Source organism: Alosa alosa, chromosome 6, assembly GCF_017589495.1.
Source record: "Alosa alosa isolate M-15738 ecotype Scorff River chromosome 6, AALO_Geno_1.1, whole genome shotgun sequence".
Taxonomy (NCBI): domain Eukaryota; kingdom Metazoa; phylum Chordata; class Actinopteri; order Clupeiformes; family Clupeidae; genus Alosa; species Alosa alosa.
Genome location: NC_063194.1, coordinates 5,585,208 through 5,605,281, shown reverse-complemented (window position 1 = coordinate 5,605,281; position 20,074 = coordinate 5,585,208). Strand labels below are relative to the sequence as shown.

General features: G+C 39.9%; 1 protein-coding gene across 5 annotated transcripts in view; it reads right to left on the bottom strand.

Moving 5' to 3' along the window:
• Positions 1-20,074, bottom strand: part of si:dkeyp-72e1.9 (syntaxin-binding protein 4) — a 54,879-nt gene that overhangs the window by 32,492 nt on the left and 2,313 nt on the right. For 2 of the 5 annotated variants that reach the window (XM_048246958.1, XM_048246961.1), the window contains exons 1-3: positions 8,264-8,660; positions 6,091-6,164; positions 948-1,043 (exon numbers count right to left, since the gene is read on the bottom strand). In XM_048246958.1, the coding sequence (XP_048102915.1) occupies positions 948-1,043; positions 6,091-6,164; positions 8,264-8,337 (244 nt within the window). In that variant the 5' untranslated portion in view covers positions 8,338-8,660. Of the gene's footprint in view, positions 1-947; positions 1,044-6,090; positions 6,165-8,263; positions 8,662-20,074 lie in introns of those variants that run through there. The other 3 variants (XM_048246960.1, XM_048246962.1, XM_048246959.1) reach the window with 2 other exon arrangements.

Below are 20,074 nucleotides of genomic sequence, written 5' to 3'. Positions count from 1 at the left end.
AGGTTACGTTCAGTAACAATTTAAGGTTCTAAAATTCCATGTTTAAATTTGATGAACCAGAGTGACAGTACTAGCAGTACAATGGTAATAATGCTGGTGAGCACTATTTTGAGCGGGAAAGAGCCTGCAAAGTCCAGCAGGCAGAGGCTTTAGCTGCACTAAACACAGCACACTACTGCACGTGAGCGACTTAAGACTTATGTGTAGGTGTGCATTGTGGGATACTACTGGGCAAGCTGTTGCCGAGAGACTGAGAGTAGGCGTGACTGGGGGAAAATAAACACTCATTCCAATCCACACACAGCTAAAGCTCTGAGGGACTGAGAGAGAGACAAGGAGAGGGAGAGAGAGAGAGAGAGAGAGAGAGAGAGAGAGAGAGAGAGAGATGGCACTAAGCTATGGCATCAGAATAGAGCAGGGTTTTGGATGAACAGCAAGAAGCAGTAATAAGAGCTAGGAAGTGATTTACAGAAACTAAGATTGAAACTTTATTTACCTCCCTTTAGCCCCAAGCCAAACACATCTCAAGGGTGCACTGTAGATTGTTCCATCATGTACTCTCCAAATGTTACTAATTTTAACCAAGGTGATGGCCCTGATTTCAGATGCCTTGATTGATAATAATGGGATTGCTGGTCATCATTAGTGAAAGCCTTCCAAAACCATGTGGATCAAGGCAATTGAATTAAACAACAGCGGCAGCTCAAAAGATTTATTTTGACTAATCAGTTGGATGCAAGGTAAGAATGGCTTGGATTGAAGCACTGAGTGGACATCGATATTACACACATGCGTCTTACATCAAGCATGTTTAAATAGGAGGCATTTCTGGGAACACAGTTTTCTCAGATAATCTGCTTTTCCTAAGATAGATAGATAGATAGATAGATAGATAGATAGATAGATAGATAGACAGATAGATAGACAGACAGATATATAGATCTTACCATCAATTGAAGCAAGGCCACCTGGTAAAATCCTTTTGACGTAGACTCCAAATTCCTCCCCTGTCAATTCCTTTACTCCTCCTATGACTTTGATCCCTGTGAAAGAGGAATGTTGTTATAAAGGTGGAATATATGTTTATTTTTTCTTTTTGCCACAAAAAATACCACTAAATTTGCCACTAGATTGTGTTCCTATATTTTTCTCAAAAAGATAATATTTTCTGTGTTGGTTTGTGGGCAAGCAGCAGTCTTTGTTTAAAGGCTTGCCTACATCTCTGCACTATGGGCTCTCTGCAGCAGCATATTACCAGCTTTTCTCTTTCTCCTCTCCTACATCTTTTCATTAGCAGTTATTATCTTTTCTTGGCTGTCTGCTTCAGATGCTACAGCAGCGCTGCTTGATACCTGGAGATAGATGCTGGATAGCTAATAATAATAATTAATATTATTAATATTAATTAATATTAATAATCATGCTGGTTGGAGTTTCTAGTTTCCCCACGTTTAGTTTCTCAGTTTGTAACTTTAAATGTAACAATGTTTTCACTTCCGAGTCTTGGAAAATGTGTTTCATAATCCATTGGCAATGAATGAGCAAGCAATTAGTGTTAATGATTTAATAGTAACATTCAGGTTTGCCTAATGCAGTTATTATCTTTTCTTGGCTCTGCTTCAGCTGGCACAGCAGCGCTGCATGATACCTGGAGGTAAATGCTGGATAGCTAATAATTAAGTTAATCACGCTGGTCGGAGTTTTTAGTTTGACCAGGTGTTGTTAAAGTTTGTACATGAGTTGAAACTATATCTATATCCGAAACACTGTTTTTAAACGAATGTTCCAATTGTTTACATTGTTTTGGTGATCAATTGGAGCCAAAATCTAGCCTGACGTCATCATACTCAAATTCTATTCAGAATATGAGTCTGATACTGCTCCATTGGGATGTGATTATGGGGTATGTTTCAACCGATTTTAGTTTGGGAATGTTTGAGAATGTTTCAACCGATACAGGGGGTGAATCATGTAGGAAGAACACCCAAACCATCCTTTTTCTCCACAATTGCCTTAACGTTGTTTTCTAGTCATTTTTTAAAGTTATTATCAATATCTTCTACAACAGACGCGATGGCGAAATCTAAATATCAACCTTCTAGCAACAGCATTTTTGTTAGGGAGAACTGGGATGAATGAAACACGTCATTTACAAAGACATACTGAAATCTAATATTTTGTCACTAACAACCTAGGCTACATCTGTCTTGTCAAACACAGTTGCATTTTATTTTCAGCTCTGAACAAAATCATTCAGGGGTTCTTCTGGTCCGAACCGCTGTGGTTCGGGCATAGTTGCTCTACAATGGAACAAGTCCAGACCGAACTTCCCGACCTCAAATGTTGGGGGCGGGGCTAAGTTTGGCTGGCATCCAGGCTAGCCAAAATCGAGGTTGAAATTAAAATTTTATTTAAGGACCCCATGCAACATTTTCAACTTAATAAAACAGTTTAGAAATCATTGTGATGGTTAAATGACCTGTTGCGGCGAGAATGGCGGCTTTCCCTGCTCCATCTACTGTCTAGCGGAAAACCAGCCTTGCAAGATCTGCACTAGCGTCCCAGCAGTGTCTGAATCAAGAAGTCCCGTGAGAAGCGAGAACGAGCGAGAACGAGCGAGAACAAGCAAGAAACACAAAATGCTTAAAATTCTCTGGACATACACACGTCCCCCTCAAGCACTGATTAGCCATGCCGGCTAGCTATTAGATGGCTTAATTTTTTAGATGTTCATCATGGCAGAGCCAGCGAAAAGACCAAAAAGATGTTATATGTGAAATATGCAGCCCAAAGCTGTAGGGGGAGCTCTGTAGAGAAATCGCCGAAGAAATGACTGGAGTTACAGAAGGGCCCTTTATTTGCACAGCCTTATAATCTTCATTATTTTACCCATCATGTAAGCCACACTGCATGGAATGATGCATGATACTGGATTTCAACAGGTCCGTCACTACCAAGTTCCAACTAAGGGATTCCAACATGTGTAGAAGTAGGCTAACTTCCATACTTAAAGTAAAAGAGGTGGTTTTGTGACCTGGATGTTTGACTGCTTGGATTTGCACATAAAATCCTTATCCCAGCCCAAGCATGACTCTTAAGGTCAATCATAAAGGCTACCAGGACTAAAAGCAGAAAACAAAGAATTGTAGTTGGTGCAGTGTCTTATCTCTGTATTAGCAAGGGAGAGGTTGCAGCCCACCTCCGGGCAGTATAGGGCAGGATCTCCTGTGGTGTGGCTTACCCACTCCTCTAACTACTGATTGGTAGGTGAGATAATTAACCCTAACCAGCTAACAGGCTCAGTGTCCAGCAGCACAGAGCCTCCGGCGAGCCAGGATTTAAGGGTGGTCAGGGGTTAATATCTAAGTAGTGCTCTTAGTGGGCTAGCCTAAGAAATCTTAGGTGACAGAAGTGCCACCCATGTTGTGAGAGGACAGGAAATTGGTTGGTGGGATCATGTCTCCCTGGCCTCTGTACACTATGTGATGAGTTTATTGGATTGCGGCACAACATACGCACAACATGCACCACCTAATATGCACATCTCCCTGGTAACAAGGCAATCCTATCCCTGTGTTTCTGTGCTGTATGCTGACTGCAGGACTAGTTTCATACACTCCGTTAAGCCTCTCTAGTCATGTGTGTGTGTGTGTGTGTGTGTGTGTAGGTGTGTGTGTGTGCTTGTGTCTGAATTGGTGTGTGTGCATGTGTATGCATGTGTATGCATGCATGTGTTATGTCTGTGTGTGTATGCATGCCTTTATGCAACTGCAAGTGTGTTCAACTGTAAATGCATGTGTGCACGTGCGCTCTTTGATGTTGTTATATGGCCTAGAAGTCCACAAAGGCTGGTGGATGCTGCTTTCACACAGGCAACCAACCATTCGCCTCACCAGACACACGGTTTCAGAATGAACATCTGAGCTGTGAGAGAAGAGGACTGGGTTGGATCTTTAACAACTTTACGAGTTATTGTTTATGTTAGCGCTCTGAAAAAAAAGGCTCCTAGCCCAGCTGGCAGGCAGCCTGTGCTGGGCATGTCTTCGTTTTTTGTAGTGTATAAATTAGCCTTTCGCATTTAAGATTGTCTTCTGCTCCAGATCCTTACCACACAGGCAATATGTTACTACTCTGTGTTAAGGCCATAGATTTAAAATCTAATTTCTAAGGCTAAATGTTGCTGGTGTAGTTCAAATATTGGACTCTTTTAGCTTTGCTCTCTGCTAGGAGATCTCTGAAGCTTGATCAGAGAGTCTGAAGTTAAAATCCTTTTCAGTCTGACATGAAATTGACATGTGGTAAATGTATTGTATTGGATGTACTGTATTACCTAGATCCCCTCAAATGATCATAACATGAGGAACTGTCTTGACCTCTTCACAGCCTCAGTATCATTTTGGTAGTTAAAAGTATTCTACAAATAAGGCATCCATCAGAGGACATTGAGTAGACCCGTCACATGTTTTTAAACAATGGAATAATTCCAAAGACACCCTTCTCTATTGAAAGTCAATCTATTGATTAAGACCAGACAACAGTTGCTACATAAATCTGCTAATATAATACATTCTTGTGTCTGCTGCTGTGGGTTTCATTGAATGTATCACCTTCCCTCCCAGATGTACCGTGCAGCTGTTGGCGCTAGTTATGGAGAGGTCAGAGAGATTACACGTCCTGTTAGGAGACTGTTGTTGCTCATGACACAGGAGTGCAAATGCCCACAAGCTTTCCAGCCGTCTGCCGTGCCGACCTCCTCAAACTCTGTCAAGCGTCACTTGTCTATTTACAGTCCGTTAGCCTTGAGAGTGGTGCTCTTACACTGTGTTTTTTGAGCAGAAATCTGAACAGCCCGACATTCTGGCTATGCGCTCCTACATAGCGTCAAATCACGATAAACAACATCAATAAGCAAAAATTGAGAGGAAGAATATTTATCCCCCACGGATTCAATACACCATTCCTTAAGCCCCACATTCCCTGCACACATAGCAACAACTTCTGTCCCTCCACCAAAAATATCTTCCGCAGCTGGGGTGTGCTTCAGTAATACAACAAATTGTTGACTGTGCAACTGTGACTGTAAGGAGGACAGGTTTAAGAAGCTTAGTGCTGTCCCTGAATAGTGTTTTGATGTATTGTGTTACTAGAGATGAGGTCTATGTGTACATAGACAAAGAGAGAGAGAAAGAGAGAGAGAGAGAGAGAGTGTGTGTGTGTGTGTGTGCATGTGTGTGTGTTTGTGCGTGTGTGTGTGTGTGTGTGTGTGTGTGTGTGTGTGTGTGTGCATATGTGTGTGTGTGTTTGGCATATGTGTGTGTGAGAGAGAGAGAGCGCAAAAGTGAGAGAAGAGTAGAGAGAGAGAACACAAAGAATGGGGAGAAAAAAAGAACTGTCATCATTTTGGCTTATGGGTATATTCTACCCCACTGCAAAAGCTCAGCCTGGATGAAAGCGTGAACGCTCAAAACGCCTCACCCCTGCCTTTCCCCCTTACACTCGACTCCTCTGCACCCCACCGCTGCTGTTGGGCACCCCAAAGTTAGACACCTCTCATCCTCTTTAATATCTCTCTATCCCTTTCTTTCTTTCTCCTTCCCTCTCTCTCTCTTTGCAATGACAATTCTAACGGTTTTCTCTCCCTCCATTTTTGCCTCTCTTGTGAGCTCTGAAAAAGCTTGATGAGCAGCAGGCCGAGTGTCAGAAGGCTCCTGGATCTGCACAGCAGCATTCAGCAGCATGCTCATTATGGCAGTATGGCAACTGTACTCAGATATCATTTCAATTCATGTTTCCCCAATCAAACAAGAATACAGTGCAAAACACACATACACACACACACTGGGCAACATGTAAAAATGGACTGTACTGTAACTGTACTCAGATATGATTTGATTTCAGGTTTCCCCAATCTAAAAGAAAACACACACATGTGGGCAACATGTGAAACCGGACTGTATACTGTAACTGTATTCAGATATGATTTGGCTCAACATCCGACAGTGTGAAAAGGTGCGGTGGAGTTAGAGAGCGATGATGTGGAAGTCAGGGGGAGCCATTTCAGCCATGGCACACACGCCATGATGCGCTTACCTAATCCATTCTCACAGTCTGTGAATTCCATGGAATGAACAGCTCGGTCGACGCCATATGGACCCATGAGTGTCCTGTATGAGCAGAAAATGAAGAGGAAAAGAGAGAGAGAGAGAGGAAGGGAGGGAGAGAGAAGAGAAACATTATAATTACTGCTATTGTGTTGTGCTTAAATGTGTTTAAAAGTCTCAGAGGATGCTGAGTCGAGACTCTCAGAAGTGCTATGTGAGGAGCACACAATGAATAGTCATTCAGATTCTAGACACTGGAGTCTGGAAGAACAGAATTGGAATATAAAAGGAACATGAAAGAAAAGGACAATGAGATGATTTTTAAAGATTCATCCTCATGGACACTTGTGATATGCAAGTTGATGCAATTACTACCCTCCATTTGGGAGATTTTCCTCTTGGTAGCGAGTAGTTCAAGGATTTCGACTCTAGACTTGAGACTTCAAAGTGGGGGGAAAAAGCTATTTTTGAAATTAATCACACTTCTTCTCTCCTCTGGTTTTTAATTTGTGGCTTTTGAATAAAAACAGGATATATGGTGCAGATACCCTCACGAGAAGGTCAATCGTCTTATTAGCTCTCACTTCCTCCCACTGCAGCCACCTTAATGCATAAATGCACAACACCATAGCCTGCAACAACATCACCACCACCACATGAAGATGAATGTAATCAGGTTGGTGTGTGTTTCATCATTGCTCTTGTCTTTGAGCCTGAAAGAAAGCAAGTGTAGTTAGCGCACTAATGGCAGGAACCAATCTGCTCCACAGCACTAAAAAAGGCATAGACGGAGAACCCTGCTGTGCTCATAGTCTGCAGGCTATGAGACCAGTGCACTGGACATTCTCGCCCTTGAGCAATCAGCATTCATTTTGCAGGGCGAGTGTCACATAGTGGACAGTCCATTAGAAGGCTGCATAGTCCTTGATGCACACCCTTTGAATCCATGTTGCTTTCTTTTGTAAGATAGTTGTGGCACCATAATAATGACAATGCAATAAAACAAACAAGTAAACAAAAAGCTAACTTGTTTAAAGTGTAACCTTGAGCGCTGACTTAATCAGGTGGGCCTAAAGATCAGGTAACTCTAAACTTTTAGATATTTTTCTCAAAAATGTTGCAAAATGCAATCAATACATTATATCACAGGCTCTATCCACTTATTGTCCATTTTCAATTACCTACCACACCTTTTGGTATTGTTAGTGGGGTTTTTTTTCATGCACAGCCTAATGAAATTTCCCTCTAAGCAGGATAAATATGTGCAATAATGATAAATGATTGAAGATGTCTGCTGTAATCTGTTGTAATCAGCAATCTGTCATCACTGAATGGTACATATGTTTGGAGAGACAGCCTTTTGGACAGCCCAGTCCATGGCCCCCCTTACTGTCTGAGCTTTTGATTTTATTTTTAATCAGTGACTTCCGCTAAGATTGAAATCCTACTGGTCTGGGTTGGTTATTAGATAGATGTTACATAACAAAAGCCCAAATTAGGACCAAAAGGGCAGATCAAGGAAAATTACCATTACTCATGAACATAATGTGAACAGAGCAATGAAACAAAAATGAGTATCAGCTCATCATCAGCTATGTTGAGGTAAAAATGTTTCATTAATGATAACATAATAAACATGACATAATAAAATGTTCAAATACACAGAAATTAGTATGGAGATTTAACAATTCTCATTTGGAATCATGGCTACATTAGAGTATTTTTTCTTGACCTGCATTTTCAAGTTTGAAATTAAATAAAAAACAGTAGGCTACACACTGATGAATACAGCTCTGTCATTTCGTTGGGTTGTTGTTGCACGTGCACCTGCTGTACACAAAGCCAAAGCCTCTTGTGTCGCCATGGAGAGCTCCCAAGCAAACGCGCGAAACAGAATTTTGTCTGTGACATGCAAAACTTCACTTTCTTGTACAATATGTTTTGCACACATTCATACAATTGATCAGGACAGCAAAAAATTAATGCCTCTTCAAATGTACGAAACAGCTTTTTGCTCATCACAATCCCAGCTGTCGCACGTTATGTCCTCTCGCGCAAAGCTGCTCTTGAACTCAACCCGTATACGCGAAACGCTTAGAGCTCAACAAAACAAACAAAACACAAATTTAACAGCGTCTCAAAAGTAAAAAAAATCAATTTACCTACTGATGATGACAGCTCCTTTGTACATCACCGAAAATGTGGGCATTTTGAGGGTTTTCCTTATCGACGGCATATAAGTGCATTCTCCGGTGCCTCACCACCGCGCAGACGTCCTCTCTACCGCTGGCCACATGATCCTCTATTACAGCTCTCTAATTCCGCGCACAGTTAACAGATCATCCCAAACATCACTAACTTTGCAGTCAGATTAAATCTTATGCAATGTGGTCACAACTGGGGGGTAAACGTTTACTTAAATGTCTTCTAACTAAACTCCACTCATTAATTTCGGGGAAATTAAATTGCTGTCTTTTTGGAAGTCTTGTAAACGCCAGCTTTTCCACCCACTGAACATGGTCGTTCCAAAACAACGCGCCAAGTTCTTGTTGGCTGTGCGTGATATCAGTGGTCTAAGCGCCTGAATTTAAATACAAACCAGGCTAAAAACTCTCTGAGTTCATTATGGGAAAAATATATTTACATTTGTAAAGTCAGAAACGATATGATAGCAATGACATATTCTTTACATAAATGTCTAATGTAATAAAGTAAAAAGAACAAAGCTCAATAAAGATGTAATACAGTATGCAATACATTTTGCGTATACCTGCTATTTGCAATACCTGCTATTTAACATATATTTTACATTTCTCAAAATATAGGGCCTACCAATAATTCAAATTATTAATTTTATATGTTTTGTGAAATTAAGTTTACATGTAATAAACTGAATAAACTAAAGAGATCCTTATATTTTATTTCATTTCAGTTTCTGATTCATCATTGAACTGACAAATGGCCTATAACATGCCCCTTAAACACAGATAAATCCATACTTTAGGTCACGTAATATATTTTAAAAACATATTTAATCCTTAAGGCCATTTGCTGTTACTAATTTTAGCCGACTAACAATGAGAATGATTATCTGAGGCATTAAACTACATTGCACCAGACAGCTTTACCTCCCTCTATCCAAGTTAGATGTTATATAAGATCTGGATTACAATATGACCAGTGCTTTATTTATACATATATAGCCTAGTGTTCCACTTCAATCAGATTGTAAATCTTCCTCAAACTTAACCACAGCAGACATCAGTACAGGTGTTTTTTTGTTCTGTTTACTATGTCTGGGAGTGGAAACATAAAAGCAAGCAGGCTTGCCATCTTACTATCAGTACAGTACAGTGCAGTGAGCGGAGTTATACTGTGACGGCACCTGTTCTGAAAGATTACTGTCATTTCTTGCCAAAGCTGTGAACGTTCCTCTTCCCAGCATCCCACATATATACAGAAGGACTGACACTTTTGCTTAAGCGCGCTGTCAACAGCCAAAGCCTCACTCTCATTTAAGTGGACGCATGACTTATGACTAAGGCCCCATGCAGTCCCTGTGAGTGTGGAACCAGCTCATGTCCTCTGAGTGTCTTTACTGTATTGAGGGCTATAATAGAGATGTCATGAGGCCAGGCTAGGGGAGGCACTGGCAGCCACTGGTAGGAGACTGGCACTGCAATTCATAACCTTAAAAACATTCTGAGATAAACATGTAGGCCTAAACAATCTGTTGATACCGCATTCCAAACAATGACTTTAATACATGACGTGTGGTGGGGTGTTGTGGGGGTACTATCCTGGCTCCGAGTAGTTCCTTAAATATATTCTTAGATTAAAAAACAAAAACAGAAAACTAAACAATCTCAAAAGTTCTTAAACGCCATTGCAGGGGTAGGAAAATGGATTCAGATGAGAATAGTCACTGTGATATTCTATCTGGTGATGTACCATGTACCATGATAAACCTGGTAAGGTAAAACCTGAAAGGTGATGTCAGAAAATTATTAATATGAGAATAGCATACAAAAGCTATTGAGAGACTTCAATAGAAAAAAATATTAAAAGAGGAGACCCAAGGTCTAACTAGAACCAAGGAGTAGGAGCGGAGCACACAACGCTTTAAGTGATTTTTATTAGCCTAGTGCCTAGTGAAGTAGACGCCCATGCGTCTACTTCAGAGTTGTCCTAATATCCCCAGTCTGACATACAGTACTGCCAAACGGTAATCAGTAATTAATGGAGTTTCCTGGTCATTCTGAGTAAAATAAATAAAATAAAATGTCCATAAGGAATTATATGTGAAAAAGAACACTCCAACAACAGTTTTTTCCTTACAGTTCTTTGAACTTGATTAATGTCACAAAACGGAGTGGCTGAATATTTTAAGTTACACTCCAAGCACCAAACACGACTCAGGCACTTATGTGGAGTTGTAAAATATTTCCCTGATGGAAACGAAACATATTTCAATCTTAAAGGCTCACCATAAAACACCAATAAATTCTAAAACTGAAAGAGCATAGAACAACCTTGAAACACAATCATGCAATTCCACAGAAGTGTACGAATGAAATATAGTTTCTATAGGTTCACTGTGCAGCACTGTGCTTGACTGAGTGATAAGGATTATTATGGGCAAACAGAAGGCTTTAGGTTTCACTATTGTTGGTGTGAGGAGAGGCTTCACATATCTGTGACATACATAGATACATCGTACATTCCATTTGTACATGGTGACGGCTTGTGAGAACCCGTAACTTGTGAAATGACGTAACTTCCTTGTCGTAAGAACTCACCGTGAACTGGGGGTCTTTTGATTTGTACGAGATTGCTTCTCGTCACACAACTTTGGGGGTGTCATCGCGTAATTTTGCATTTTGCAAACTTTTTGTTTTTCAATCATCTTACTACTCGTAAGAAGGGCCCTTTTGACAACTGGATCGCAGCAACAGACAATGAGTTTATCAGCAGGAATGTGCCTTGTTTAACAACTCATATTTCACCCACGCAATTTAATTCACATATTACAACAACACTGGGAGAGGGACTGTTATTGTTAAAACATATGTTTATTCTTGATTCTCTCCTTTCTCTGCTATCCATCCCTCACAATCATGCAATCTCTCATTCTCTCATTCGTCATTTTTTACATTCATTCATTCATTCATTGACTCATTCATTCTCTCAGTTTCCAAAAGATACACATTACGTAATAATAGATACACTTATGGTTATGGTTATGGTTATGGATTTAGCAGATGCCTTTGTCCAAAGCGACACATAAATACAAACAACATAATAATATTTAAAATTGAACAGGGAACAGATTAGAATGTAGGTCAAATATAATAAGGAGAATAGTTATAATACACAATAATATCAATTCAATCAATAGCCTAATAAAAAGCAATGGAAAAAAAGGGGAAAGGCAATAATAAAACAATAATGTTCATTCAATCAATAATATAAAAACAATGACATGCTAAGACTACATTAAGGAGAATATCAATAATAAACAATAATGTCAAATTAATTAACAGCCCAATTGAAATAAAACAGCATTATACAAACCATAACACATAAGCGCTTAAACAACTAAGTATATGTTGAATAGGAATGTCTTTAGACCCCTCTTAAACGACCCAAAACTACCACAGGAACAGAGAGCACTGGGCAATTCATTCCACCAACATGGAACCACTGAAGAAAAGAGTCTGGAATTAGACCCAGTTTTCATGACTGGTCGACACAACAGACTCTCACCAGAAGACCGCAGTGGGCGGTTGGGGATGTAAGGCTTGATTATTGAATTAAAATAACTAGGAGCACTTTATAACACAATGTAGGGTTCCCCCTTTTTCTCAATTTTCTACGAACTGGCTACACAATTAGTGCTAAGGGGCCACACAATTAGTCTAAAACCGTGCAAAATGGTAATGTTGCTACCCACGACAACAATGTTTCCTAGTGTGATACAGGCATTCTCAGCAATGTCAAAAACTCCATTCTACTTATTCTCAGAATGCCGTCAAAGCTGCTTAATAGCGATTATTTTAAGGTGAAAGAACTACACCAGTGGTCCCCAAACTTTTTCTTCCGAGGGCCAGCTCACTATGCCTGGCTCTAAGAGAGGGCCAGAGATTCGGAGTATATTAGTAAACATAAATAGCTTAGTGCTGTGAACAACTGTCTACCTTAATTGAATATTCCATTACATTTAATCATAGGCTACTGCAATTTAATACCATTATTAGCTGTGTTTATATTGCCATCATGCCATATCAGTGTAAAATGTAGCTCAAATGAAATAATACTAATAAAAAGACTTTAACATTCCCAAAAGTATTAGCAGGGAGTCCCAAAAGTGTATTTTATCCAAAATGTGTGAACTCTGAACTCTGTGTATTTGCATACACAGCTCAAGTTGTGAACAAGCAATATCCTACAAATAATTTGAAGTTCTCAAACTATGAGAGTTTTATGAAGTGCAGGCAAAACTTTCAACCACTTTCACTCACCTGATGAGAACTTGTGAATTTGTATGAACATTTGAACGAGTGAATAAAAAATAGAAATAATTATCCTAGAAAGTCCCAGAAATATGACTTGACTTAGTTAGTTATTAAAAATTAATTGATACACATGATAATTGAGAATACTTTGAGCACTACAGTTTTTCTCGATCGTTTTGATACCTGTGTCACATTCTCAAAACAGTTAACACCCGTGTCTGAACAAAAGCACTCTGGACAAAATGACACATTTTGCTTGCAAAAGGCTGTTACTCTCTCAAAACACTTAAAACATGCAGCAAAAGCAAATCTTGCCTTCAAACACTACAACTTGTTGCCAATTCAAAAACACTCTTTAATCAATCATTACACACTGGACAACAAAATGCAAAATCTAGTTCTCAAAATGAGCATTTTTGCTATGTCTGTTCTTTCTCATTTTTTTGGTATCAAAAAAAACTGTGAAAAGACAAAATGTGCTGAATAAAAAAATAATTTATTCATTCCTCCCAAGATGTAACTGTCATTGTAAGACATACAGCAAACACCTAGTAAGATACTGTAAATTTCATTGAACTACAACTTTCATCGAAATAGACCTACAGTAAACACCTTTTGTACTGTTTTCTCCACCAAATAGGCCATACAGTACTTTGTCTAAATGTGCATTAGATCCATACTTGCAAATAGCAACACAGAACAGACATCTCTTATGGATAATGAATGATTGCTGATTGAAGAATTGTGCAAAGGAGTTTCACACAGGTGTATCAGAGATTCAGACTTATGCAAGGAATCTATACCACCTGTGAAAAGATGTTTTTTCCTTTTTGTTTAGCATGGGAAAACCAATAGAGTTTGGGGCTTTTGAATGACACCTGTGTTAACTGTTTTGCAAAAGGGTGTGAGAAATGTGTGAACCCAATGAAAATTCGCAAGAGATTACTTCTGCTGTGCAAAGAAAGTAGTCATGAAGACCAAGTGGGTTCTAGTTTACTTAAGCAGGTAAAAGCAATCGAGAAAAACTGTAATGCAGTCAGCCTCTTGCATTGTTTGCAGGTAGGCCTACGTTTCATTCCGTTTTCGATGGCAAACGCAAAACAGCGCCAAAACAACCACCAGTGGACAAAAAGAGTATTACATGTGTACTGTTAAGACTTGCCATAGAGAATTAATGGGGGAAATTACGGAAGTTATAGTTCGGCCCGCGGGCCGTAGTTTGGGGACCACTGAACTACACTGTGTTGCTTTAATGACCATCTCCCACTCATCTCCCTCTCTTTCTCTCTCTCTCTCCCTCTCTTCCACCTAGTCATGCTTGAAAGGTGGCAATGGAACTGGGTGTGAAATAAAATAAAATTGACACACCATTACATGTGATACATCACCTCGTGAAACATTATCGATAAACTGTATTTGTATCCCCAATCAATATTTTGAAATATAACGCTATGCAATAATTTGCCACTTTTCACTTTTTGTGGTGCAAAAGGGACCTGTTAACAACACCAAACATAACGTTGTCATCATTGACAAACATTGTCATCTTGATACAGCATGCAAGTGAAGAATTACACTCTTTCAATGACAACAGAAACAAGTAAGATGACACTATAGGTACTGTAGGTAAGTGGAAAAATGGGATATGGGTTAACTCTGTTGTGACTAATAGAAAAAGTCTTGAGTTTTGTGCCGTGATTTAGCTATTTTGCCTTTTGGAGCCACAAATCATCAAATACATGTTCTTAAAGTTTTTGTGCATGTACTGTTAACTAAGTTAGTCTCATCAACTTGTAAAGAGAAGTTAGAAATCTGTCAAAATGTCCTGCTATTTTACAAAGTATTTTCTCAGTTATTTAATATCTTGGAACCTACACTACATGTGCATTCTTTCTAGGAACTACATTTTGCCATCATATAACACAAACTCACAGTACATTTCAACACCACCATCTATTTTTCATGGAAATTATTGTCCGTATGAGGCTGTCATAACTCTGGGCAATTCACTGACACTCAAGTGCATAGCAAACTACTTTGTGCTTCAACCCCCTACCATCACCACAAGTAGTGTGGGAATGTTTTCTAGAAAACACATTTTGCTTTCAGTTAACACCATTGTCATGATATATTTTGAGACTGTCCTCTACTTTTCATCGAAAGTATTGCCTGTTCCATGATGCTGTCACAACTCCAGCCAACTCGCTGACACACTAGCGCATAGCAAGCTAGCACACATAAACACACACACACACACACATACAGACACACACACACACACACACACACACTGGCACATAGCAAGTTACTATATATGTGTTTCCCCTTACTGCAGCTCCTGTTGTGAGGTGTCCTTTGTTCTGAGACTGGAAAGAACTTGAGGCCAGGCTTGGAAAAAAAACAGTTTGAAAACATTTGTTGGGGGGAGCACAGAATAGGACAAGTACCCCAAACATCATGCAATTCAAAGCACATGGCAATGCAACCAGTCAAATAAGAATATATTATAATGGTCTGACAACACTTCAACCATTCTTAGAATAAGAACAAAAATGTGCACTATGCAGTGTAGGCGTTCTTTTGCATTTTGACTGCTCCCAGCCTAACTCTACCTTTAATGCTATGCAAATCCAACCCTTCAGAATCCTCCCTGGCTAGTCCCCCTTCATTCACATTCACACACACACACACACACACACACACACACACACTCACATAAACATTATACACACTTGCATGTGCACGCATGCACCCACACACATGCCCACTGAGCCACAATACTCACTCTCTCTCTGTGCCCCAAAACCTCTTCATCACAGCATTACAAGCTAAAGCTCTACAACTAGATTAAGGGTTCTCCCTAAAAGACTAGTGCAGTCCTGGGTGATACCCTCTGTGACCCGCTCAGAACCGATTAGGGAATAGGGTGTAATTTAGAGCATTGACAGGTCTGTGGAAAAGCTTTAGCCTTACTGTACTCTTACACACACAAACACACACACACACACACACACGCGCGCGCACACACACACACACGCGCACACACACACACACACACACACACACACACACAGAAGGACTGCATCATGATTTATTGAAGCTAGAGTGACTTTCATCATTTTGATACAAAACAGCAATATAAATAGCTTGAGATGAACCACATCTCATAAACCTCTATAAAATGCACACACAAAGGAAAAAAAGTCACTGCGTTCTTCTATTTCTCAACCCTTACTAAACACAACACAAACTCTATTGAGTCATTGACTGTATAAATAAGTGTAGAGTGCATTTGATTGATGGTGGCCTCTCCAGCACATGTCTTTAGGCTAGGGGGAACACACACTGAGGCCGACTGGACCGCTGTGCACGGTGCTGTTTGTCAAACTCTGTCAGCCTGCCTATTCCAGCCGCCATCCATCATTTGGGGTGGGGGTTGGGGGCTGCGACGAACTGACCACTGACTAATGAAAACAGACTGCATGGTTACATCAGCATATTCACACTTGTTTGTTAAAGCTGTCTTCACACAGTACAGCGTTTTCCTGTGTATGTTTTCTGAGCGCATGACTGTCATGGGTGTTATGGGTTTCTTCACGGCGGTGTACTGCATTGGTTGTGCTGTATATTTTAGTATGTACAGCATGTAGCACACTGTAGCCATTTTTGAAGTAGACTGGTTTCAAATTCTATCTGAAGTTAGGAATGTGATCCCTAGATGTCTAGCGATCAAAGGTGCTGCCTATCATTTGTTAAAGAAGAAGAATCCAAAGTTATAGACACTATCCTACAAAAACGTCTCATATATTACTGATGTGAAAGCAGTGTCACGCAGGTTTAATCCATCAAGAATCTATTTACAGATTTTATCACCAGCAAGGTCAACATGCATACATATATATTTAAACAATCAAATTATCTGTGGACAACCTGCTATTGTTTTTGGGTAACAAAAACTGGGATTATGGGATCATAACAAAGAAATTATAACATGATGACAGGCATACATAAAGAAACACACTCACACACAGCAGCATAGGCAGGGACACAGAGACTCATCCTTTTTTCTTCCAGCGGCCATGGCAACTACCCCATTGCATCAGAACTTTAATCACCAAATCTGCACAGTGGGTTGTTATCAGATTATAGGATAATCCAGTCCACATTGAAAAATCACAACAGCAAAGTCTGACAGGACTGTGTGCCACGTAGCAATGGCTTTGCCAGACCACTTCCATTTTTTACTCCCAGAACACAGAAGCCCCAAACCATCCCATGCAGACCCACACACACACACACACAAACATTGCCCTCCCTAGGCTCTCAGACATACTCTCGAAGACTGCAGAGGGGGTTTAGCTTAGGAAATGTGCTCAGCTATCATCCCTGGCCACCCACTTCTGTTCAAACGCGTTAATCTAACTCCATGGGCGATATCAGTATGACCTGTTTACAGCGGACACGAGCATTATGGATGAGGGGCTGCCCCCTAAAGGAAAAATCAGGAAATGCGCTTTGCCGTGGGTTCACCCGTGATTGAGGACAGGTGAACACCAGACATTAGTGAGAATGCTACATGTATCGACTCAAGCAAATGTGAACAGATATCAGTGGGCTTTAAGCATGGCCCACTCAGAGCACCTGCCAAACATGAAGACAGGCTCCTTAGTCAGAGAAATGGGAAAAGCAAGTCATGAAAAATGCAGTACTTTGCAAAATGGGCCCTACCCTGGGATACTCATTTACCTCTAAGAATTCATTACACAACCTAGAGTTTAGTCGATACTAACACAGTATTTTCACCAGGGGTTTCGCACTTGCTCCTGAGCCAATTTCTTATCAGGGAACATTGTTTATTGGTCAAAATATATAGAGAGACCATATTTAGTGTTTTATAGTGGCTTATGACTATGTTATTGCTAACACACTAAAATGACGTGTATAGCACAATTATTTAAACTGACACACAGAGAGCAAAACCTCTTCTCAAGTCTCCAAAAGTCTAAACACATTTTACACTCATTTTGCAATTCAAAATGGCACTTTTTAAATGCACTGAACACGGTTCGCTGCATGAGACACAACAATCTGACATAAAGTCACGTTTGCCATTTCAAAACACTGCCATTCAAAATGACACTACATGAGCTAAATGGCCAATATAAATATATCTGCTGTGTATATGTTTCAACAGCATGTGTATATCCGCAAATATTTTTTGCGCATGTGAACAATCTGAAGAATTTTCTACAATTTGAACTATTTTAGTATTATGGCAAAGCATGAGATGCTTTTCATTATGCTTTTCGTTATGCCCAACAGTGTGTAGTTAGTTAGACAGAAATCTGGTAATATGAATGAAGTGTGTGCCATTTGATGCAAAAGTTTGATTTTGATAATGCTATGTAGTTTTGGTTGCAGTGCTTCATGCAGGCTATATGAGGTAATTTGTAGTTTGGGTGTGTTGTTTTGTGTTAAGTATTTTAATAAAACCAGCCTAGTTTGCACAATTGTGTTTTAGCAATTGAAAAAAACTGTAAAGGTTCAAAGACCAAAAATATGTGTCGACAAATTTATTCTATATTGATTTCACACTGACGGTGGGGATCCTCTGAGCAGCATGGTCTGATTAGTATAATACACGGCTCACTGGTAACCAATCAGTCTCTGAGAAATATCAATAACACTACACCAATACCTTTAACACCTCTGTGGACACGCAAGCCAAATTGCTAGCTAAGCAAGAAAACCCCATTAGTTGGGTTGTGAGATAACATGGGTTTCATGAGATAGGTCTGTCAGTCTGTCTGAAGCTGAGCACCCTAGTGGGTGTGAAATGGACAGAAAATCAACAGAAATTAAGTTGTTCCTACTCCAATCAATACCTCCCCCAGCAGGGTAATAGGAACCGAGACCACATGAGAGATTGAACAGACATTGCTTTTGATCTGTTTGTAGGATGTATTAAGCTCTACTGTCAACTCAGGTGTCAAGAATATGATTATCACATTAAGACACACAAATACATTTCAATGACAGACATGGTGTGGTGACCCCACGGTTAGATCATGTAGGGCCATCCACTTAACTGGGTGCTCTTTCCTCATGTCACCTCATTCACTGTGACTAGGCTGCGACGGAGAGGCGCATCAAGCTGATCTCTCCCCGTGTTTTGCAGAGAAGTGGCATCGAGCGCCTCATCAACACAAGCAACAGTGCGTGCTATAAAAAGCTGTACCATGACAGTAATCCAGCACTGGGATACATTATCAGATAGAACCCCCTCCCCAGCCACCCAACCGTCACTTCATCAAAACACAACAAGGCAGGATGACCTCCACACGCACCTTACATGCCTGCACTGCACCACCCCGCACCGCACCCTCCCCTCCGGCCTGACACATAGTCGTTTCAAAGACAGGGGATTTTCATCACTGAAATTCTCCCAAAATCAGATGTCTGATCTATGTTGGGAGGACATAGAAATATAACCGTAAATGGGACATGACTCTAGAGCCTTGGGGAAGCAAGATGTGGCACACAACTAATCCTGTCCAATTATGAGCTTACTCTTCAGATCATCCAGGAGGTCAGCTTTGAGGGAAAATGCCTGAATTATAATTATGTTGGATGTTACATGCCGTTGAAATCCAACGCTGCGCCACAAACAAGGTCAAGAAAATCTCTCAGTGTGAAATATTTTGTTTACATGTTGACATATTAATAAAGAAAATGATGACACTGTTGTTGTTGTGATCTTTCATTTCTGAGAGTGATTCATGGTGTGTTGAAATGATTCCTGCATCAGAAATTTGCCATTCCAGTAGAATCCACAGTTGATAAAAAATGAAGAAGAATGCAGTTGATCTGACCGAGAATATCAAACCCCTCAGTGAAAGACTTTAACAGTCAGTTAAAGTAAATTTTGTGATATTTTGGTTCATGAATACATTTTGGATCTACCACTAATCAACCACTAGGGACAGAGAGATCCGTGTTCGATGGAGCGTAACAGCATTAGGACTACCTTAATATCAAGGATTTTTTATTGATCAAAGTTTCACTTTGCCAATCTTATGAAGCCTCTGGAATGTAAACCTATTTAAATTTGTGTAGCTCTAACATACTGTATTATTGATTGGTTTAGTGAAATGTATTAACTCATTTTGAGAAGTTGATACACTTTATGGATAAATCAATGAGATTATTTTGAAATCAACTATGTACTGTCCATCTGTCAGTAAATATCAAATTGACTGCATATGATCTCTGCTGAAGATCCAGATCTGAGAATCACATCTTAAATAATGTAAACCCGTAAAGTGTTTCCGATGTATGTTCATCAGTTATTATTCATCCATCTTCATCAATATGACAAAATTCCTAGAAACATACAGTACTATTACTTCAAAGAACACTGCAACAAATGTTGTTTAAGAGCCATGTTTATCAGTGACC